Below are 23,518 nucleotides of genomic sequence, written 5' to 3'. Positions count from 1 at the left end.
CAAGTTTAGGTCCTCCACCACCTCCCTTACCCATGGTGTCCCACAAGGTTCTGTGCTGGGACCGCTGCTTTTCCTCCTCTATCTGCTCCATCTTCAGCACATCCTGAGCTCCTTCAAAAGAATCTCCTACCATCTTTATGCAGATAACATCCAACTGTACATCTCCTTTAAGCCCCATGAGATGTCTAAGCTGCAGCTGTTACACACCTGCTTAGACTCTATCAAAACCTGGATGGCTGGGAGCTTTCTACAGCTGAATGAAGATAAGCCTGAGATCCTCATCTGTGCTCCAGACAAGCTGGTTCCCAAAGTCAGAGACTCTCTTGGTCAGCTTGCTTCTCACACCAAACCTTCCGTCAGGAATCTTGGCATGACCTTTGACCCAGCTCTCACCCTGGATTCTCATGTCAGCTCCCTTGTTGGCTCTTCCTTCTTCCATCGCTAAGCTGAGTCCCATTCTGTCCCGCTCTGAACTTGAGACAGTTCTCCACACCTTCATCTCTTCACACTTAGACTGCTGTAACTCTCTTTTCACGTGTCTGAGCAGAACCTCCCTGAACCGTCTACAGGTGGTTCAGAATACCTGTGCTCGGCTTCTGGCCAAGTCATCCAAACACACCCACATCACCCCGCTTCTCCTCCAGCTTCACTGGCTGCCATTCAACTTCAGGGTTCATTTCAAGATCCTGGTTCTGGTCTATAGGGCCTTACATGGACAAGCACCATCTTACATTGGTGATCTTCTTAGTCCCTACACCCCCAGCAGGTCCCTGAGGTCCAGTGATCAAAGCCTACTGGTTGTGCAGCGCCAGGCTAAAGACCAAAGGTGACAGATCATTTGCTGCTGTGGCCCCCAGACTCTGGAACTCTCTCCCCCTGAGCCTGAGATCAGTGGACTCAGTGGACTCCTTAAAAAAGCAGCTGAAGACTCACTTGTTCAAAGTGGCTTTTGTGTGACCTTCTTCACAACTCTCTCTTTATTCTGCTCTCCCCACCCATTCCACCTTCCTCAGGATCCACTGATTTCCCTCTTTCCTATTCACTCTCTCTTTCTTAACATTTTTTGAATCACGATTGTCTATTTTTTGCTCATTTTAAATATATTTTTAAACATTTTCTAAATAATGTTTTATTTATTTTTTTGGTTGTTTTTGTGAAGCGCCTCGTGATTTTTATCTTGAGAGGCGCTATAGAAATGATATTTTCGTCTTCTTCATTCAATCACCTTCACCCTATTCTTCTTCAGAAATGCAGCAGTAGCTCTAGATGTGTGTTCTGGATCGTTGTTGTGTTGGAAAAGTGCACGACGACCAAGTGCACGGAGTGATGGCAGCATCTTCTCCTTCAGTATAGAGCAGTACATTGTTGAGTTCATGATACCATCAATAAATGCAGCTCCCAAACACCAGCAGCACTCATGCAGCCCACATAAGGACACCGCCACCACCATGCTTCACTGTAGGCACCATGTATTTCTCTTTGAAATCCTCACCTTTACAATGCCATACAATTTAGAAACCATTAGTTCCAACAACAGTGATCTTTGTCTCATCAGTCCAGAGTCTAGAGTCCCAGTAGTCTTCTTCTCTTTCAGCATGGGCCCTAGCTAATCCTAGGTGTGTTTTTCGTGCATGGGCTTTAGGAGAGGCTTCCTTCATGGACGATACCCATGTCATGGTAAACGGTCACTCCAATTTGGCTTTCTACTGCTGTAGCTAACTGCAGTGAACTTGCATGGAGATTTGCTTCAACCCTTCTCATCAGAAGATGTTCCTGTGGAGATGTTACAGTAACTTACGTAGACCACCTGGATGTCTCTGTAAGATGGTTGCTCTTCCATCTTTGTTAAATATTTTGATCACTTTTGCTACAGAATTCTGACTGATATGTAAACTTTGCTTCTTTTTTGTTCATTTCTTTTTGGGGGTAAGAACCACGAGTAACATAACTTGCCATTTTTGCAAATATTGTTTTGAATTTATTGCACCAATGTGTAAGACTGTGTTGTAGTGTGTGTGTTTCTGAGGCCTTGTGTGTGATGTCTGTGTGCAAAGTTTGGTTTTTCAGCAAGAGTGAACAGTTTTGAGTGTAGAGCTTCATCTTGACCTGAAAATACGATGTTTGGGAAATTGGTTGAGACGTTATAGATTTGTGTTCACTGTTTTGAGAATTGTGTTTTAGCTATCGAGAAAATCTGTAATATTAGTAAAGTGATGGCTATGCCTAAAAATGTGAACACTTCTTTTCACTTGTTTATTATTTTTAACATGTTTAAATAGTTTTGGACATTTCTTACCTTTCTATTTTTAAAGGGATACTAGGCTGTTTTTCCGTCTAGCACCCCCCAGTGTCCCGTTAGTGAAACGTATCCCCTCGCTGTGCGTTTTTCTTTTTAACACCTTAATCTAACAGCTGAATTGTCTCCTCAGCCTTCATTGGTGTCTACAGATAAACAACAGTGTCTACACTAAATCAAACACATCAGCTGATCTAAAACATGCAGGAATCATGCTGGAAGCAGAAGTCCAACAAGTTTTAAGTGCGGCGGGTCTGAGTGACATTTCATTAACGCTGTAAAGGGTCATTTTAGCTCATACTGGCTAGAGATAAGGATTTAAACATATGAAAAGTTGCATAGCATGCCTTTAATATAAAAATACAGTCTGACCTGCTCCTGCACATCACTTTAGAACCCAAAACCTTTTGAAATAGAAAACAGATTAGAATAAATACATCAGAGTGTAGAAAACTTTTAAATTAAATAAAGACGTAGAATAATTTTCAATATATTTATGGATTGAATGTCACTTTGGGGTTTTCAAACTTGAATATTTGACTCAATAAGCACATTTGCAGATGTTTGAAAAAGGTTGCGACACCAGCATCACCACGGGGCATGTTAGGAGCTTCAGGTTTGTGTCACTGGTACATGGATCTACATCCTGTCTGACTCCAGGAAGAAGTAAAATCTGAGTGGTTTGTCTCAGGGACTGGGTGTCTGTTTTCCCTCTGTGTGTGTGTGTGTGTGTGTGTGTGTGTGTGTGTGTGTGTGTGTGTGTGTGTGTGTGTGTGTGTGTGTGTGTGTGTGTGTGTGTGTGTGTGTGTGTGTGTGTGTGTGTGTGTGTGTGTGAGAGAGAGAGAGAGAGAGAGAGAGAGAGAGTTTGTTTAACAAAGACTGGAGGACTGCCCATCTCCCAGTCACAGACACTCAGAGAGACGCAGCCTTGTTCCACTCCTCCTCAGGGATTTGCGTCTCCACAGGGGGGCTGCGGAAACAGACCTGCTCTGCCCAATGGAAGAAACTGCAAGAAAAACCTGAATGAAAGCGAGTGAGGAGGACGAAGGGAGGCTCATCTGACGGATAAAGTTTTTCCATTTGGCTTTGAGCATGCTGAACTGGCAGTTTCTGGATGTGTGCTTCCAAACGGAGCCGGTGTTGTCAAGAGGAGTCGCTTCTTCATGCTGCAGCTTTAGACCAGATTCAGTCCTAGATCCAGTTTCAGATCAAGTCCGCGGCACTCCACCATCATGGGGCTGGTCTGCTGCAAGGCGGACAGGCTGAAGAAACATCTCCAAGGTAACGGGAAACAGATGCTGGAGAGTTTTTACAAGTGTGGCAGACAGAGAGGTGGAGCGCCCCGGGTGGCTTTGACACTGTCACAAACTCAGATTTAAGGCCCATTTAGAATGAACTTTGTTTTATTTTAGCATTAAATCAACCTCTTGTCTCCTCCTGCTCCTGCACATTAAACTTCTAACAAAAAAGCACTGAAGGACCACATTTAAGCACCAGAGCTGCAAATCGTTGAAATCTGATTTGGGATACTTTATTTCACACATAAATTTACACATTTGTGTTCAAAGACCTCCAGAAGCTATCTGCTTGGGCTTTACCTCATGCTGATGACCGTCTAGTCATCAGTAATGTGACTGCTCACTCACACACAGCTGGCATCTGCATGCTTTAACATACAGCTGAAGTTACATGAAGACAGGAGTGTCACACACACACACGCACGCACGCACGCACACACGCAGGCACACACACACACTCCTTTAACACATACCAAAAGAAAGGTCTGAAGGAGACTACGAGTACTAGAAAATCCACTGCAGATACTACAGGAAAAACTAGATAAGATGCATGTGGCCCTCATTATTCATGTCAGAGGCAGCGACAGCATCCAGCTGCTGGTTCTGAGCACAGCTGCGGCTGCTCAGTCCGGGTCCGAATGGGACGAGTTGTTTCAGTTTTAGGCCTCAACTGCAGTTGTTGATCACTGTTTGGTTTAATGTAGGACACATCACAAAAGTTAAAGTGATATCACTGTGCAAGTACTTTGATTTGACCTCTTGTTGGGAGTCAAGTATAAGACTTGAGTGGCACCTGCGAGCATGGCGTGATCTGTTCCCGACCCAAATGGAGAACGAGGTTGGAAACTTTAGAGCAACGGGTGACTCCGCCCCTTAGCCAATCGGTGACTGACATTCATCGTACATCCGTCACACGTTCGGCCCAGCTCTGGATGCTTAAAGGCCTGCTCGCTGTCCCTCGTTCTAGGCGTCGTACCCGTGGGGACCGGGCTTTCTCAGTCCTAGCACCGTTACTCTGGAACCAGTTGCCACCCTCAGTTAGGCTGTCCCCATCTCTGCCAGTCTTTAAGAGTCGCCTAAAAACACACCTCCTCCGCTTGGCGTTTCCAGAACATGTTTGATTTTGGCCCTCTTTTATGAATTTATTTTACAGTTTTCATTGGTTCACTCAATCCATCCACTCAATCCAAATGTGTTTCACACATTTGTCCTGTACCAGAATGTTTCACCTATTTTGTAATTTGTATTTTGTAATTTGTATTTTGTAATTTGAATTGCTTTTATTGTTGATTTATTCAATATATTTACCTACAACTGAACCATGTTCAGCGCTTTGGGCTTCCTGACAGGGTTGCGGAAGGCGCTTTATAAATAAAGCTTTGATTGATTGATTGACATCAAAGCCCCTGAAAAGAGGATGGTAACCTGTTACCAGTGGAAATGCCATCCAACCAAACCGAATGAGTTCTAGTCTCGCCGAGCAGGTACTAATGGAGTCTATGGTACTAATGGTTTTAGAGACAGGCCTATGGTTTGATAATACAGAGGAGTCCTGGCTTCTGCAGCAATGGATGAACACCAGCTTGTTTGAAGGAGCCAGGAACTTGTCCTGTAACAGACTACTGTGTGTGGTCGTCAGAATAAACAAGGATTCCTCACAGAAAACTTCTCTCCAAACCAAACCCATGTCGGTTTTAACACACGACTCCAACGCTTTCAGCTCCTTGAGCGTTGAACTTTGCAGAGGGAAGCGCAGAGAATAACGACTCATCCTGTAGCCCTAAAATCAGAGCTCGTGTGCTTATGACTTTATCCACACAGAAGTCGAGGAAGTTCTAAGTCAGCAACGGAAGCCTCTGGTCGCCCAGAATCGTGCACATTCAAACCCGAGCCCAGGGTCTGAGCGGAGTACCCAAATCACAAGAGTTCACTGAATTAGACTCAGTGAGATATGTAATTTTTACCCTTTCCTCAGGGTCTTGGACTTTCCCCTCAAGGACTCTTGACTTGACTTGGAGTTGGTTCTAAGAGACTTGATACTTGACATGGACTTGTCACTTTACTTTGAGTTCACCTGCAAATACTTTTTTTTTGCCTGGATTACCTGTTTGAGCACAAAGATTATATACATATGACACTTCTTACGTTAAATGTCTTGCACTTCTTTAGATTTTGCTTGCTTGTCTGTTGATTGCTTGCAATAACAAACTCTCAGAACACACATGTTGATTTTTTATTATAATGGTTGAGTCAAAACATTTTTCTCTACTCAAACAACGTTGCCTAGCTGAATTAGCAATCTAGTTATCATTTTCCTCATTGTTTGCACTCTGCTGACATTTTGAGCAGCTATTGTTTTGTTGGGTGTCTCCTGTTGAACAGAACTAACGGGTTTCTCTCCACCTTCAGTCCATCATCTGCTAAGTGAAGAAATAGCTGGTGGATAAATGGTCAACATTTACCAGCAGTATTGCGCTACACATATGACTTGGATGTGTGTAGAGTTGGAGAGAGCTGCCATTGCAGACTAAAGGAATCATGTCCTTTGGCTGAATGAGTTAAATCACGACCGGAGCTACGGCCGTTGAGGACTTCTACCAGTTGTTGCCACAAGCAATACCTTCCTACAACTCAGATGGCTCATAGACTCCCATTCATTTATGTTTTTGCAGTAGGGGATGGGCGTGACTTAGACTCCCCATTGTAGCTGCAAACAATCAAGAAATTATTCAAACAATAATAACTGCAAAATGTATAACCATGTAAAGGTTTGTAAAATGTTTAGTGTGATTATACTTTAGATTAGAGAGGATTTAATGTAGTTATCCAGTTATCTTGGTAATCAAAGAGCTTGGCTAGATATAATAAACCTTTCACTTCAGGCAATCTGAGCTGTTACTTCAGGTCTCATTACTCTGACTTTATTTAACCCTCCCACTGTCCTAATGGGTGTGACGCCATGAGGAAAGTTGACCATTGAGCAGGATTGATGGTTTATCCCTTGAGGTCCACGTGGCAAGGGTGAGGTGGTGCTCACTCCTCACCCTTGCCACATGGACCCAAGTGATAAACCATCAATCCTGCTCAATGGTCAACTTTCCTCGCGGGGTCACCCATAAAGACAAGGGGAGGGTTACAAAACAAACCAACTACATGCTAATTGCTAAATGCTATGTCAAACTGCCTCAAAAATGAATTAATCTGAGTCTCTAATAAATGACAAGCCAGTAGCTGTTCTGCTTAGACATTTCTGTTAAACTGGCCATTTTCCATAACTGGTATTCAGTCGTGTTTGAAAGCTTCCTCCTGACTCTTGAAGCGAGGTGATAGCTAGTGCTGTAAACGTCCAGCTTGCTTCGGGCTCAAGTCTCATCCTCTGTTGGTCAAAAACAGGTTTCATGTCTGGTGGTTGATCTGAGTTCAGCAGAAGACTGAATGAACTCCAAAACCAGACCTTAGTGGGAACAAACAAAGCCAATGGTGAAACCTGTGTTTGGTGTATTCAGACTCTGAGGCTGTGCTCATCATGTTGATGTGACTTTAAAAAGCTGCAGACAATGACCTTTAGCTTCATGGCACCACTGCTTGGGTTTGGTTTCTCCTCTCACAGCTAAATGACTGTGGCTCTGGAAACACCAGCAGCCCGCAGCGCACTAACAACTCTAAACTGGAAACTTTCCCTTACTGTACTGAAAAGTGTGAGGAAGACCAATCATGTACAAAAAAGTGTCAAAATAAAATGTTTTTTTTTTAATTGTTTTACTGTGTGTACAAATCTATGTACCCCTAGGTCAGGGGTCGGCAACCTGTTCCCATCAAAGAGCCATTATTACCCATTTCCCACAGTAAAGAAAACACTGGGAGCCACAGCAGCTGCGGCGTTGTGGGCGGGGCCTACCGTCAGACAGCAGAGAGCTGCCTTAACCAATCACAACAGGTGACAGCAGCCAGTACCGGTCGCTCGTGTACGTCAAAGTTATCTTTCATAAGATGATAATCAATAAAACGATTTATATAAAATGGATCCAGAAGTTGTAGTCCGTCTCTGCCTACAATATTTTGATATTTTTCACCCTGTTGGTGGTTTTACTGAGCAGGTGTCACTTTTGTCATACGTTTCTTTTTAAAACATGTTTAGACTGTTCAGAATACAAATTCAGGCTCTGTCACGTTTGATTGTTGTAATTAAACTTTGTAGGTGGGGAAGGTCCGAAAATGATTCGATCAATTTGTTTTTCCCTCATCTACAATGACGGAGACAACGGCGCAGTGCACCTGGCTCTGGTGTTAATCAAGTTAAATTATATCTCTTTGTAACAATTTTCACAAGAAAACAGAACAGTTAAAAGCAGGGCTTGTGTTGTGTTAACCGGATAGTTCCTGTATTTGACCGTTTATTTAGACGGAGAAAGAATAGAAAGAATTACCTCGACGCATGCAGACGAACTGACATTTTATTCGTTATGCGCATCGCAGATGTAGCTAAATCACTCAAGAAAAGATTCCCATCTGAACATCTGAGCTGGACACCGCTTAGTGCAGCTCGCTGTCAGCGCGTACGCACGGTGCACAGCGAGCTGAAGATGTGGAGAGGGGCTTGGAGCGCGTCGCAGAACCAGAGCGCATGCAGAAAGATTCCTCCGTCTGAAGCGAGACTTGTCACTTAGAAAATGTTCCCTGATTATGAAACTTTGGCTGAATAGCGCTTGTTCCTGTCTCCAATGTGGCGACACATCCAGGAGCCTGTCTGAGGAGAGTCCCAGAATCTGACATCCTCGTCAGCTCAGAAAGCGCCTATGATGACGCACAAGCGTGACCCGTCAACCCGGTCTCACAGTAAGACCAGGTTGGACCTGTTCAGGTTTACGCAGACAATCTTTACATTTAGAATTGGCATACAGATGTAAAATTAATGCAGTAAAATATAAAGCATTTTATTTAAATATCCATTCATTATTTTACAAGCACAGAGAGCCACATCAGATGGATGGAAGAGCCGGATGCGGCTCCAGAGCCGCGAGTGGCCGACCCCCACCCTAGGTAATACACAAAACCAGAGTGTAGAAAAGGTATGAACTTGATTAGCTGCGGTTAAATCTTGGATGTCTGAAAACTTTGTATATTTCATTGAATCTAAAACCGAAGTTCTACAAGTTGGTCCAAAACAATCAGCTGGTACCAGCTGTTTGGATTTGGGGCCATTAACACAGTTTCTTAAGCCCATCGTCACACATCTTGGTGTGAAAATGGACAGCCAGTTTTGTCTTTGTGGTATCTAAAGAAAATACAGCAGCCGCAGAGCTTGGTTACTAGATGTGGTCACACGATTCACTCTGGTCCACGTAAGCATTTCTTTGGGTGCATAAAGCTCGCCATTTTTAGAAGAATGAGCCTTCGGCTATTTAAAGTTACAGTAATATAGTGAACGTATGGACTGGTTTGTCCAATCTGGGTAGATTCTATCCCCTCCTACCATGGGAGTGGAAATGTGTTTCCCAAGTCAATAAAAAGGAGCATTTGGGCGTTGTTTGGGGATTTCATTTGGCTGAATTCCTCCTGGTTCCAGACGCATCGAACCTGTACTGATGTGAACTCATTAATAAAGTTTCTGATGTCAAAGAGCCTCAGGGAGGCTTTCTTCAGAAGCTCATCGGCTGATTCAAAGGTGGCAGCTCCCGACTGAATTCACTACATTTTCCTGGCGTCACGAATAGGACTCGAAATCTTGATAAACACATTAGCTCAGTGGTGAGTGCTAGCTTTTTTCACTTGAGACAGCTAGCAAAGATTAAAACCCTGTTATCGTGACAAGTTTGGGAAATTTTAATTAATGCATTTGTGATGAGTTGGCTGGACTACTGTAACGCCCTGGGCATCAGCCACGGCACATCTTTTAACTGGTACCCGAAAGTATGAACACATTTTGCCGGTTCTTTCAGGCCTTCATTGGCTTCCAGTCAGGTACAGAATAAATTTAAAATGTTGTTACTTGTTTTTAAATGCCAAAATGGTCTTGCCTCACAATTGAGTTGTTGTCTTCTCATGTGCCTGTGTGGTCTCTTCGGTCAGCTGATCGCGGCCAACTCACGGTTCTCCTGATAAAACGTAAGAGCAGAGGAGACAGAGCTATGGAACGCTCTGCCTATAGAAGTAAAACAGGCAGACTCTTACTGTGTTTATAACCCACCTGAAGACTCACCTGTTTAATTTAGCCTTCCATTGAGTTGGTGTCTTTTTTTTACTTTTACAGGATTGCAGCTATTTCTTTCTTTTTATGTAAATTATTTTTACACAGCACTTTGGTGCACATTGTTGTTATTTATTGGTGCTTTATAAATAAATAAACAGCATTGCAAAACTGACATTTTATTGCATTTTTTCCATTCAACTGTTAATATAAAATAATTGATAACTGTATCCATTAAAAGTGACAATAAAATATTTTTATTGTGACTCTGAACTGATGCAGAGCAGAGCCATCTACAATTGGAAAGGTGCATTACAAACGAAAGAAACGTTTGAAAAAGCATTTATAAAAAGAAATAATAATATATAATTATATTTTATTAAATAAATAAATAACAATCAGAATAGTTTTATGTTCAACACACATTTCAATATCTGTTCTAAAGCCTGCTGGGTTGAACTGAATACCTGTTCTGCCCTCTAGTGGAGCAAAACTACTTTTTAAAAATTATAATAATTTTGTAATTCAATTTGGACCAACCATTATCCAACTAAATGTAAATAATTTATATTTAAATTGTGGGGTATCTGTGTCTTATTTCTTGGAGAGAACATTAAGCCAGCTCTTAGAGGAGAGAGAAGGTAGCTTCACCTTCATATTGAAAGCTGGGACCGGTAGCTTGTTCATCTGGTACATAGTTTCTGTACTCTGAGGGGTTTTAATGTCAGACATTTTGAAACGTCTGATTTCTTTTAGATATACAACGCAGATGGGGAAATTAAAAGCTAAGTTAAAAACAGGTTGCATGGATATGTGTTTTTAAATAATGTGATCTAACAAAATGCAGCTAGATTCAAATCTAAGGGATTTTCTTTTACTGATCACTGTTTGTATTAGTGTCAGTGTTGTATTGTTGTGCCCTCCCTTACCTGCTCTCCACCCTTGTCCCCCCCAGGTGGGTCAGGAGAGAAAGACCGGGTTCCCATGAGCCATGAATCCATTCTGCTGATGGCAAACTCCCAGACAGACATGGATGACTGGGTGAAGGCCATACGACGGGTCATCTGGGCTCCATTTGGAGGAGGTGAACACACACCTTCACACTTTATCACTCACAGACAGATTATCATCCTCTAGTGGTTCACAGGGAACAACTGGAATTCAGAGCAGGACAGATCCAGTGTTTCTACTCAGCATCTTTTCTTTAAACATCTAGACTCTAAAGCCTTTTGACCAGGAAAGTCTGAATGCATACCTCCTTCAAACAGGAAGTTTTCATTTCCACTCCACCCTGCAGGCTCCAGAGATCCAGCAGGTCCGTTTGAAACAAAACCTAGCTTAACAGCAACATCATCACACTTCTCTGGCCCGTTTGTGCTCAGTCGCCAGCCTGCTGCCTCTATTCCTGCTCTTGACCCAGTCTTTACCTGACTGGAGAAACATGACCAGAGACGTCAGCCAGTCTATTCCAGCGCACCATGTTGTTTTATCCTAAGATAAGTGCTGACACCGGCCCTTTTGAAGCCTGCTCACTAATGATTACATGAATGTTATTTTAAATCCTCACAGCAGGTTCACTAGTTGTCAACCAGACAGAAGGGCAAAAATACACCAAGACACGTGACCATGAACTCCCAGGCAGCAGCTGAACACCGAGGTGTTGAGTTACAAAGAGTCACTATATTAATACAGGCATAAATGTAGAGTACCACACTGATGATATCATGTATAACATCACATTCATACTTGGTCTGCCATGACAACACTTTTACGGTGCTGTTAAAGTTAAAGTCCCATAGTCATCATCACAGACTGGTGAAATTCATCTCCACATTTCACCCATCCCTGTAGGGAGCAGTGAGCTGCAGCGGTGGCTGCGCTATGGAGCTATTTGGTGGTTTAACCCCCCAATCCAACCCCTTATACAAGCAGGGAGGCGTCGGGTCCCAATAGGCATGTTTCCACAACAAGACCTTCCAAATTATTGGGGCTTGGTCTGACATAGAAAAAACATCATACAATAATTTTTACAATTCCCCTCATCCGCTAACTTGAGACTACATCTCTCTCCATCAGCAGTAGCGGTTTTAGGCACGGGCAGACAGGGCAGTTGCCCGGGGCGGCATTTTTTCATGGCACAAAAGGGGCGCAAAGGCGCTGAGTATAAAAAAACGAAAAAAAGAAATCTGCGCCGCACTGAGGTTTTCTCTTATCGGTTATATGACAGTGTCTGGATTGGAAACAGCGAGTTGGCGCCCCCTGCAGCTGCAGGCGCTCCTGCTGACTGAGAACGTTCACGTGCTCCGTGTGTGTGTAAGAAGAGGAAGGGGAGGGGTGTGGCGGGGGAATTCACCTCTGGGTCTTTCCAAATGAAAAGCGCGGGTAGGGGCTGAATCAACTTTATTAACATGGCTAAAGTCAATCACGTCTTGATGTTCTTCCATTTAACGCACATTTAATTCATAATATCATAAACACAGGCCTATCATTCTTTCAGGTTTTTCTGAATTGTGTGAAATGACCAAATAAAAAAAGGAAAAACAAAACGATCGAGGTCAAATTGTTTAGTTCTGACTAAAGGAAACTTATTGAGTCAAGAGCCAAACAGAAGAGATGAACATAATGTCAGGCTGATCAGACTGGATGAAGGAGACGAACAAGGTGAGACGTTTTAACAGTTTTATTATTTCTCTGGTCGTATCTCTGTGAGGAAGAAACGATGACTGAGATGAGAAGCCGGTCACGGCGTCTTCCATAAATAGCCTTGCTTGGCTGTGACGTGGAGGGACTCCCCGCGAGGAGCACGCTGGGAGCTCCCCACGAGGAGCATGTCGGGAGTTGTGGTCCGAAGGTCAGCCGGGAGATACCTGAGTCCTGACAGGACCCCCCGGTCCAGGGACGGCTCCAGAAGTCCCAGCGCGACCCCGGCGGACCCAGAAGTCAGAGATCAGGGAAGGGTCCAGGATGGACCGAGCCGGCTCCCAGGAGCGTTCCTCGGGGCCATAGTCCTTCCAGTCCACCAGGTACTGCCAGCCCCGACCCCTGCGGCGAGCGTCCAGGATGCGCCGGACGGTGTAGATAGGCTCACCGTCGAGGAAGCGGGCAGGAGGCGGCGCCGGAGGCGGGAGAAGGGAGGACTCCACGTAGGGCTTGAGCCGGGAGGTATGGAAGGTGGGATGGATGCGGAGAGTAGCCGGCAGCCGCAACCGGTACGTGACCGGGTTGATGACCCTTTGGATGGGGTATGGGCCGAGGAACCGAGGGGCGAGTTTCTTGGACCCGGCACGGACCCGAAGGTCAGCCGTGGACACCCAGACCTTGTCCCCAGGAAAATAGGAGGGACCAGGACGGTGTCGACGGAGATGCTGGTGAGCATAGCTGGTGTTAGCTCTGGTTATGGAGGCTCGTGCTTTGATCCAGGCGCTCTTGCAGCGTCTCACCATGGCTTCCGCTGCAGGAACGGCGACCTCGGGTTCTTGGTGGGCAAAGACCGGGGGCTGGAAGCCATAGCAGACCTCGAAAGGGGACAGCCGAGTGGCAGATGAGGTGTGAAGATTGTGGGACAGCTCCGCCCAGAGGAGGTATTTAGGCCACTGCGAGGGTTGAGCCGCGACAAAACAACGAAGGTACCGACCCAGCTGTTGGTTAGCCCGCTCTGTCTGGCCATTGGTCTGCGGGTGGTAGCCTGAAGATAGACTGACCGATGCTCCCATCAGCCGACAGAAAGCTTTCCAGAACCGGGCCATGAACTGGGGCCCTCGATCCGAGACCACGTCGACTGGGAACCCGTGGAGGCGCACCACGTTCTCCAGGAACAGTTCCGCTGTGCGTTGGGCTGAGGGGAGACCCGGAAGGGCGATGAAATGGACAGACTTGGAAAAGCGGTCCGTAACCGTCATGACAGTGTTGAGGTTATTGACCGGCGGGAGACCCGTGACGAAGTCCAGCCCCACGTGGGACCAGGGGCGGCTGGGCACCGGAAGAGGTCGGAGGGCACCAGCCGAGGCCTGGTTGGGGTTCTTGGAGCGGGCACAGACGTCACAGGCGCTGGTGTATTCTTTCACATCCCTCGCCATGCCTGGCCACCAGAGGGCTCGCTGGAGGAATTTAAGAGTTCTGGAGAAACCAGCGTGGCCAGACAGGCGTGATGAGTGGGCCCAGGACAACGCCTCGCTGCGACAGGCCGTGGGGACATAGAGGCGACCCGCGGGGGTCTCTGGAGGCGCGGGGTCGTCCCGGAGGGCGTTCTGGATAGCTTCCTCCAACGGCCACCTCAGTTGGCCCAGGAAACGGTGTTCCGGGAGGATTGGCGCTGGCTCGGACGAGGGCGTGGAGTGGGTGAATTGGCGGGAGAGGGCGTCCGCCTTCTGGTTCTTGGCTCCCGGGCGGTAGGCGAGATGGAAGTCGTAGGGTTCAAAGAAGAGGGCCCAGCGAGCCTGGCGAGGGTTAAGCTGCTTGGCAGATTTAATGTGGGTCAGGTTCTGATGGTCAGTCCAGATCGTGAAAGGCCGAGCGGTGCCCAGAAGCCACTGCCTCCATTCCTCCAATGCCCATTTTATGGCCAGTAACTCACGGTCGCCCACACCGTACTTCTGCTGGGTGGTGGAAAACTTCCTGGAGAAGTAGGCGCAGGGATGGAGCCTGTCGTCGGGCCCGCCTTGAGACAGGATGGCGCCGGCGCCGACGTCAGAGGCATCGACCTCGACCACAAAGGGAACTGCAGGATCTGGATGGCGGAGGATCGGGGCCGAGGTAAAGCGGGTGACCAGGTGGCGGAAGGCCCGAATGGCGTCGGGAGTTAGACGAAACAGCTGGCCAGGGGAGCCTGGTCGAGTGAGAGAGGTGAGAGGGGCTACGAGGGTGCTATAGTTCTTTATAAAACGGCGGTAAAAGTTGCAGAAACCCAGAAAACTCTGCAGTTGTTTCAGGCTGGTTGGCAAGGGCCAGTCCTTCACCGCCTGGATTTTCTGAGGGTCCATGGTTATCCCTTCGTCCGAGATCATGTAGCCCAGGAAGGATATGGACTGCTGATGGAAGGAGCATTTCTCGGGTTTACAGTACAGGTTGTGGTCCAGGAGCCGGGTCAGGACGGCGCGAACATGATGGATGTGTTCGGCCTCGGATTTGGAGTAGATCAGTATATCGTCCAGATAGGCGAACACCCACCATCCCAGCATGTCGCGGAGGACATCATTAATGAGACGTTGCAAGACAGCAGGGCTATTGCATAGTCCGAAGGGCATAACCAGGTACTCCCAGTGGCCGGTGGGTGTTATGAACGCGGTCTTCCACTCATCCCCGGCCTTTATACGGACCAGATTGTAGGCGCTCCGGAGATCCAGTTTCGTAAAGATCCGTGCCTGGGAGATGGCATCTAGAGCGGTAGTGAGGAGCGGCAGAGGATGGCGGTCCTTGACCGTGATCTTGTTCAGACCCCGATAGTCTATGCAGGGGCGAAGATCGCCTTCCTTTTTCTTCACGAAGAAGAAGCCAGCGGCACCCGGAGAGGAGGAGGGTCGGATGAACCCCTGCTGGAGGGCCTGGGCGATGTATTCTTCCATCGCTTTGGTCTCGGGAGGCGCGAGAGAGAAAAGGCGCCCGCGGGGAGGACTGGTTCCGGGTAGCAGCTTGATCTCCATATCATATGGCCGGTGAGGTGGCAGGGAGGTGGCGCGCCGCTTGTCGAACACCGCGGCCAGGTCCAGGTAGGGCAGCGGCAGGTGGGGCGGTGTGGAGCCGGGGCCCCCGTCCGGAAGACCCGCCGAGGATGGAGGAGGAACGAGGTGAGTCTGGCACGAGGTTCCCCAGCCCAGCAGGCGGTTCTGGGACCAGGAAATATGAGGGTTGTGGAGACGGAGCCAGGGGAACCCCAGGATTAGGGGAGAAGAGGGAGCAGAAATGACCAGGAAATGGAGGGTCTCCTGGTGGCCTTGGGTGATCATACGGAGTGACTGGGTTCGGTCTCGGACTGGGTAGGGTTGGAGAGGCCTACCGTCCACCGAGGTCACTGGTATAACTCTCTCCAGGGGTTGTAGGGGGATCCGTAGGCGTTTTGCCAGACCCAGGTCCATGAAATTGTCCGAGGCCCCCGAGTCCACCAATGCGTTTACGTGGAGTGAGGCCTCACCATAGAGGAGGGTGACAGGAATAAGGAGACGGTTAGTAGCGACAGGGGTAGAAGAAGACCCAGACTGAGCGACCCCAATACTCAGTGGGGCCCCCCGTTTCCCGATCGTAGCGGGCAGTCCAGGCGTCGGTGGTCGGGAGAGCCACAGTAGGCACAGAGGCCCTCGCGCCACCGTCGTTGTCTCTCCTCGGGGGGAAGGTGGCCGAGCTGCATGGGCTCCTCTGCCAGCATGGGTACAGGAGCTGGCGTGGGTGAACGAGGGCGAGGCACCGGCGTCCTGGGTGGACGCGTGGATAACTTGGGTCGAACCAGAACCCGCTGGTCGATGCGCAGCGCCAGATCAACCACCTCATCCAGGGTCTGAGGCAGCTCCCTTCCCGCCAACTCATCACGGATGTAGGGTGCCAGCCCCTCCAGGAAGGTGGCCCGCAGAGCGGAGTCATTCCACTGCAGCTTGGCGGAGATGGTGCGAAACTCCGACGCATAAGCGCACACCGAGCGTTATCGCTGGCAGAGTTTGAGAAGGCGTGTCTCTGCTCCCACTTTGCTGCTGGGGGGAACAAAGGTCTTCCGGAGAGCGGACACAAACGCAGCATAGTCGTTGCAGGCAGGGGATTTGGAATTGTAAAGCGCAGCAGCCCACTCCGCGGCGCGTCCGGAGAGCAGGGAGGTGAGATGCGCCACTCGGGAGCGCGCAGATGGGTAGCGTCCAGGTTGGCACTCGAACTGCATGTCCAGCGTGGCGAGCAGACCATCGGGGCTCCCCGTCTCTCCGTTCCACCTCTCCGGCAGGCTGAAGTGGGGCTCCTCCCTAGGAGCAGAGCGGGTTGGCTGCTGGAGTGCAGCGATCTGTTGCTGCTGATCGTTTGCCTGTTGTTGGAGAGCCGTGAGAGCCGTGGATAGACGCAGGGTGTGGTCGGACAAGGAGTTCACCTTGGTGTTGAGCTGATCTACCATGGAACGCAGCTGCACGTTCTCGTGGCGGAGACGATCAATCTCCGTCGGATCTACTCGGATCTCAGTCATCCTGTCAGGCTGATCAGACTGGATGAAGGAGACGAACAAGGTGAGACGTTTTAACAGTTTTATTATTTCTCTGGTCGTATCTCTGTGAGGAAGAAACGATGACTGAGATGAGAAGCCGGTCACGGCGTCTTCCATATATAGCCTTGCTTGGCTGTGACGTGGAGGGACTCCCCGCGAGGAGCACGCTGGGAGCTCCCCACGAGGAGCATGTCGGGAGTTGTGGTCCGAAGGTCAGCCGGGAGATACCTGAGTCCTGACACATAAAAAGGCTAAAACCACCAGGTGCCCGATTCAGGAAGAAAAGAGGAGATGATGCATGTTTTCAATTTCTTGAACCAGTTAACTGGGATTTTAACGGTTAAATTCGGTCAACTAATTGCTAACAGAGCTAATAGGGCTGAAATATTGAAACGAATATTCAAATGGTTCGAAAAAATTCATTGAATCGTTTTTTACTGATTCAAACTAGGATTTGTTAAATGCTCGCTGCAGCCTGTGGCCTGCCTGAGCCACAACAAACACATGTTGATCATGTTCACATAATAATAATAAATAAAACAATTCTACAAGCAGAAGAAAACACCCAGTCACCACTAACTATCCTGTTTACTTATTGCAGATGCCTGCACTGATTATTTTTACATGATTTGTTCTGTAAAAATTGGCATTTTTGGTAGTCTACAGTTTTTTTATGTCACTTTAAATTACAATTTCAGAGGCAATTCTAAAATATTATGGATCATGATAAAGATCTATTGGAGATCTACCCCAACTTTTGGACTGCTCTGCCAGTCACTGTGGCTCAAGCTGAGAGGAGCTTTTCAAAACTTGATCAAGTCATACCTGAGGCCAACTATGTTTCAGGGGCGGCTCACTAACCTGGCTCTGATTAGTATCAATCACTCAGTAGGGGAGCAGATTTCATATGATGACATTATTGATGACTTTGCATCAAGGTTAGGTTTTAATTTTAGTTTGTGTTTTCTATTCTAAGTGCAATGCTGTAGTGATTATCTTTAGTTTGTTATGTGTGAAATATTTTTGCTATTTAGAATATTTATTATATATTATGTTCATATATTCTTAATATTTAGTTATTGTTTGTTTTTGTATATTTGATTCTATATATTTTGATACAGTATACAATGTATATTGCTTTACATTCTGACAGCTTCATAGTAATTAATGTAAATATGTGCAACTTAGAAAAATGAATGTTCAATAGTCGTTCTAATAAAACATGCCTGTTTGTAGAAAACATGCGTGTGTTCGTGCAGATGGGGTGGTGTGGCGGTGGGTGGGGGTGGGGGGCGCACAAAGGGTTCCTCGCCCGGGGAGTAATTCCATGTAGAACCGCCCCTGTCCATCAGAATGAATTTGCTAGCTAATCCTGCTGTGTAATGTCCTTCAGCAGCCAAACTGACCAGACAACTCAGTAAAAATGAGCCAAAAGCTATATTTGGTGGTGGTGGTGGTGGGGGGTGGGGGGGCTTCTTCTTCTGGCTCTTGGAGAGTACAGCGCTTCTGCATTTTTTCTGGAAACTGGAAATTATTAAAAATGGACCTGGCCAGTTGGTCTCTCAATGCGATTGACAAAATTTTTTCAACGATTACAATGGGACAAGGGGCTCCCGGGTGCCCCTCTGGGACTGATCCAGTTGGGCAAATCATGGACTCCTGGAAACAGTGGAACTTCATCTGCTTATCTCAACTGTCTGTAGGGGATTCTGAAGACGTCTGGATATTCGTGGTGTTGGTGTCAGGTTTCCTGCTTTTTGGCCTGGGAGGTTATCTGGCTTACCGGAAAATTAACGAGCTGTCGAGGACTATTGGCTCAATCCCGGAGCTCAGAGATGGATTACACTGCGTTGTGAATGCACAGACTCATTTTAATTATATTGTAATTATAATTGTCGAGATGAGTCGTAAACTTGGAACTTTGGCTGAGATTCAGACTCTGGCACAGAAGGTGGATTCCATCAAGGAGCAAGTTGACGAATCAGCACAGATTGGGCTAGATTAATTTACGCCATTATTGGATTAAGAGGGGTTGAGGACCAACGGAACTTTAAGACAGAGAGGAAATTATCTCTGTCTGGCCACAAAACAATTTCTTATCTGAATCTGGTGTGCTTGAGCCTGTGAGGCTGAAGCAAATACTCCCCTCTGTGGCGCAGTGGTTAGAGCTGTTACCTTGCATTAAGAAGGTCCTGGGTTCGCTTCCTAGCTTGGGATCTTTTTACATGCTGTACAGCATTGTGATTTATATCTGTGAAAGGCGCTATATAAATACACTTTTACTTACTTACTTACAAAAATGAAATAGGTGCAGTTACAGCAAATAGCCACCGGAGGGCAGTATTTTCCCACCTTCTCTTTATTCCTTACTGCTGTTTGTGGCCAGCAGAGGGCGCAAATTTCCCATTCTTTTAAGGAAAAAAACAGTGTTTGGAAGAAATTAGTGTTTCTACTAAGGATGTCTTTTACCTATACTAATACAGGTTCATCCCCTTCAAATCCTCCTCCTTCTCCTTCATAATATTATAATTCCCACAACGTTTATCAAAAAGATTAAGATTTTTTTAAGCTTCTTTAAGACTAGGAGGCTAAAATGTTCTATTCTAATTGGCTAAAATCAATCATGCACAGGCTTCCCTGTGGTGCAGTGGTTAGAGCTGATGCCTTGCATTAAGAAGGTCCTGGGTTCGCTTCCCGGCTTGGGATCTTTCTACATGTTGTACAGCATTGTGATTTATATCTGTGAAAGGCGCTATATAAATACACTTTTACTTCCTTACTTACTAAAATGAAATATGTGCAGTTACAGCAAATAGCCACCGGAGGGCAGCATTTTCCCACCTTCTCTTTATTCCTTACTGCTGTTTGTGGCCAGCAGAGGGCGCAAATTTCCCATTCTTTTAAGGAAAAAAACAGTGTTTGGAAGAAATTAGTGTTTCTACTAAGGATGTCTTTTACCTATACTAATACAGGTTCATCCCCTTCAAATCCTCCTCCTTCTCCTTCATAATATTATAATTCCCACAACGTTTATTAAAAAAGATTAAGATTTTTTTAAGCTTCTTTAAGACTAGGAGGCTAAAATGTTCTATTCTAATTGGCTAAAATCGATTGTGCACAGGCTTCCCTGTGGCCTTGCATCAAGAAGGTCCTGGGTTCGCTTCCCGGCTTGGGATCTTTCTGCATGTTGTACATGTTGTACAGCATTGTGATTTATATCTGTGAAAGGCCCTATATAAATACACTTTTAATTCCCACAACGTTTATTAAAAAGATTAAGATTTTTTTAAGCTTCTTTAAGACAAGGAGGCTAAAATGTTCTATTCTAAATGGCTAAAATTGAATGTGTGCAGGTGTTGGTACAAGATCTGCTCGGGTGCAAAATTGGCTCGGGGTCCGTCGACTGCCGATGACGTCTAAGTTGTTGATTGGCTGAACATGAACCTTACGGAATTATGTAATCAAGTTACATTGTTATCACGTTACGTTGGTCCAGGCAAATCTTTCTGTTGGAAAGATGGACAACTTTTACAAAGAAATCCATCATTACCTCTTTGAAAATACACTTTTAGCATAGAGCTGCATGTATATAAGGGCTGAACGATTATCTGCATGTGCAATTAAATTGCGATGTGACAAAAGGAGATTTTCTAATCTCAAAGGCTGCAATTTGGCAGTGAGTGGTTAGCGCAATGCTAATATACATGGAAAAACCCATAGGAATGCTAATGCTAATATCGCCGATTACATTATTACAATTTATGAATTAGAAACGTGCCAAATGATTACATTTGGAGTCTAATAGAAAGTAAAACTACCATCAATCAAATAAGTACAGACAGGTATTTTAGTAAAGCCAGAAAACTTTTAACTCCAGAGTTTTGGCTAGCAGCCACGAGCGTAACTGAATTACGCATGGACAAGACGTCAAAAACTCTAAACACAAAATACTTCAATAAACGGGACACTCTTCTTTCCTGCAAATTCTATTTCACAGGTGTTGCTAATACCTATGATTCTTCAAGGGAAGTGCTCAAAGAGGAGTTCAACATTATGAATAAAATATAGTGTTTTATTTTACAAATACCATTATAAACACAAACTTACGTCTTAAGAAACATTATTTTCATAACGAAACTGCTAAATTCTTTCCAACAGTATAGATGTGTAGTGTATTTTGTCCGAGTGGGTTTGCCGTACTTTGACGTCATCGGCAGTCGAAGGACCCCGAGCCAATTTTGCACCCGAGCAGATCTTGTACCGACACAGGCTTCGCAGGGGTGCAGTGGTTAGAGCTGTTGCCTTGGCCTCAGTAATCTTGTATTAAATTTTAAATGCGTTATCTGTTACCATGGCAACACAAGGAACTACATATCACTTTAACCAAGTCTCATAGGAATGAATATTAAAAAGCTGAATATTGAGCCAATATCAGTCTCCTGTTTTTGATCGTGTTGAACTATCTGTACTTAAAACTAGAAACACGTTCAATGTGATTGACCGTCAGAAGGTGGGAAAGTGCCCCGCTCCCTCCCAGCTCCCTGATTGGTTGAGAGCGGTCAATCATCTTCTGGCTAAATGGAATTACACACCCACGCATGTGAGACATCAAATCGATCGGCTTGGCCTAAGGAATCCATCCATCTACATATAAATCCATACATGCTTTTATCCATTCATCCATCCATCCAATAAACCATCTAAAATCCATCCAACAATCCATCCGTTATTTCATTCATCCAACCATTCATCCATCCCATATCAAATCTAAACATATGCTAATCTATCAGTTTCAGATATCAGCAAATATTTCTAAATTCACAGTTCATCCAATTGTAAAAATGTACCCGTTAAACTATTCTCATTCAAATGCCAGCTGTTTAACATTTCAAATTTTGAGTTTTTAATAAATGTTCAAAGATTAAAGTTTTCTGCTGTTTAGCATTTTTATCCATTCTTCACCTATATTCTGAGCTTTATTACACTTGTTGGTGATTTTTGCTTCTAAATCTTTAAATTCATTCAGCTCATTTTGACAGTTTGGCTTAGTTTCAGCTTCACTTCAGCTATTCAGCAGCTTCAGCAATCCGTTTCTGAATTCGGCTTCTGCTACTCATTTCACAGTTCAACTAAATATAAAAATTAAACTGTTAAACTAGTCCTACTCAAACAACAAATGTTTAGACATTTTTGCTGTCCAGATTTTTAAATAATGTTCAGATTTCAGTTTTCTGCTGTTTAGGATTGTTTTCTCCGTTCTTCACTTTTTGTGCTTTATTTACATTTTGGTGCTTTTTGCTTCTAAATCTTTCAAAACATTCAGCTCATTTTAACAGTTTTGCTTAGTTTCAGCTTCAGCAATTAGTTTCTGAATTCAGCATATGATGCTAATTTCACAGTTCAGCTAAATGCAAAAATTAACCTGTTAAACTAGTCCTACTGAAATAACAGGTGTTTAGACATTTTAGCTGTCCAATTTTTTTAAACAGTGTTCACAGATTTGAGTTTTCTGCTATTTAGGATTAGTTTTCTTGATTCTTCACTTACTTTTTGTGCTTTTTTTGCTTCTTGGTGCTTTTTGCTTTCACGTCTTTCACTACATTCAGCTCATTTGACAGTTTAGCTTAGTTTCAGCTTACTTCAGCTATTCAACAACTTCAGCAATCAGTTACCAAATGTAGCATAAATTGCTAATTTCACAGTTCAGCCAAATGTAAAGATTAAACTGTTAAACTTGGCAAACTGAAATAACAGGTGTTTAGACATTTAAGCTGTCCAGATTTTTATGCAATGTTCACAGATGTAAGTTATTTTTTGCTATTTAGCATTATTTTTCTCTATTCTTCACTTACTTTTTGTGCTTTATTTGCTTGTTGGTGCTTTTTGCTTCTACATCTTTCAAGACATTCAGCTCATTTTGACAGTTTTGCTTAATTTCAGCTTCAGTTCAGCTGTTCAGCAGCTTCAGCTTACAGTTTCAGCTATCCAGCATTCAAACAGCATTTGTGCAATAAATGCAATTTTTCTAGTTTTGGATTATAATCAGTCACTGTGAGTTGTTCTTCATGAAAATAGTCTCCTACACATTTTTTCTGCATTAGATCTGAAAATCCTGACAGATCTACATCACACTGTCACTTAACATTCATGAACTCTCCCATCTTGAATCGTGACAGGAAAGGCTGTAGTTGATTTAGAATCCAGGAAACAGCAGAGAACGTCTTGTCTAGTAGAAGCTAATCATTAGCATTAGCAACTCCACCACACAGCAGAACTCCTCCAGGCTTGTGTTATTTGTGGAGATAAAACATCAATGTTGCAAAGCAACTGGAGTCAGTGGTAGTCGTGTTGCTGTTAGCCAATCAGAAGCTAGATGTCCATATTTCAGGAAACAAGACTCCAAATCCTTTTGTCTGAGCTCTGACGTGGCTCACTTCTAGTTCCTGAAACAGGCGCACCAGAGCTTTGTGTCCCCCTGAGTACGACTTACAAGGCATTCATTCCTACTAGAGACCACTGCAAATGTATTGATCAGACAAGTGAATCACATCTTTAAAAGTAAACAC

At 45.2% G+C, this 23,518-nt stretch overlaps 1 protein-coding gene across 2 annotated transcripts in view; it reads left to right on the top strand.

Moving 5' to 3' along the window:
• arhgap22b (Rho GTPase activating protein 22b) overlaps positions 1-23,518 on the top strand; it is a 60,892-nt gene that overhangs the window by 25,553 nt on the left and 11,821 nt on the right. The window contains exons 1-2 of one of the 2 annotated variants that reach the window (XM_054749048.2): positions 2,997-3,577; positions 10,737-10,865. In XM_054749048.2, the coding sequence (XP_054605023.1) occupies positions 3,529-3,577; positions 10,737-10,865 (178 nt within the window). In that variant the 5' untranslated portion in view covers positions 2,997-3,528. Of the gene's footprint in view, positions 1-2,996; positions 3,578-10,736; positions 10,866-23,518 lie in introns of those variants that run through there. The other variant, XM_015963621.3, reaches the window with a different exon arrangement.

This window comes from Nothobranchius furzeri, chromosome 16 (assembly GCF_043380555.1).
Source record: "Nothobranchius furzeri strain GRZ-AD chromosome 16, NfurGRZ-RIMD1, whole genome shotgun sequence".
In the NCBI taxonomy this organism is placed as follows: Eukaryota; Metazoa; Chordata; class Actinopteri; order Cyprinodontiformes; family Nothobranchiidae; genus Nothobranchius; species Nothobranchius furzeri.
Note: the sequence above shows the minus strand (reverse complement) of the source record. Positions and strands in the feature narration are given on the sequence as shown.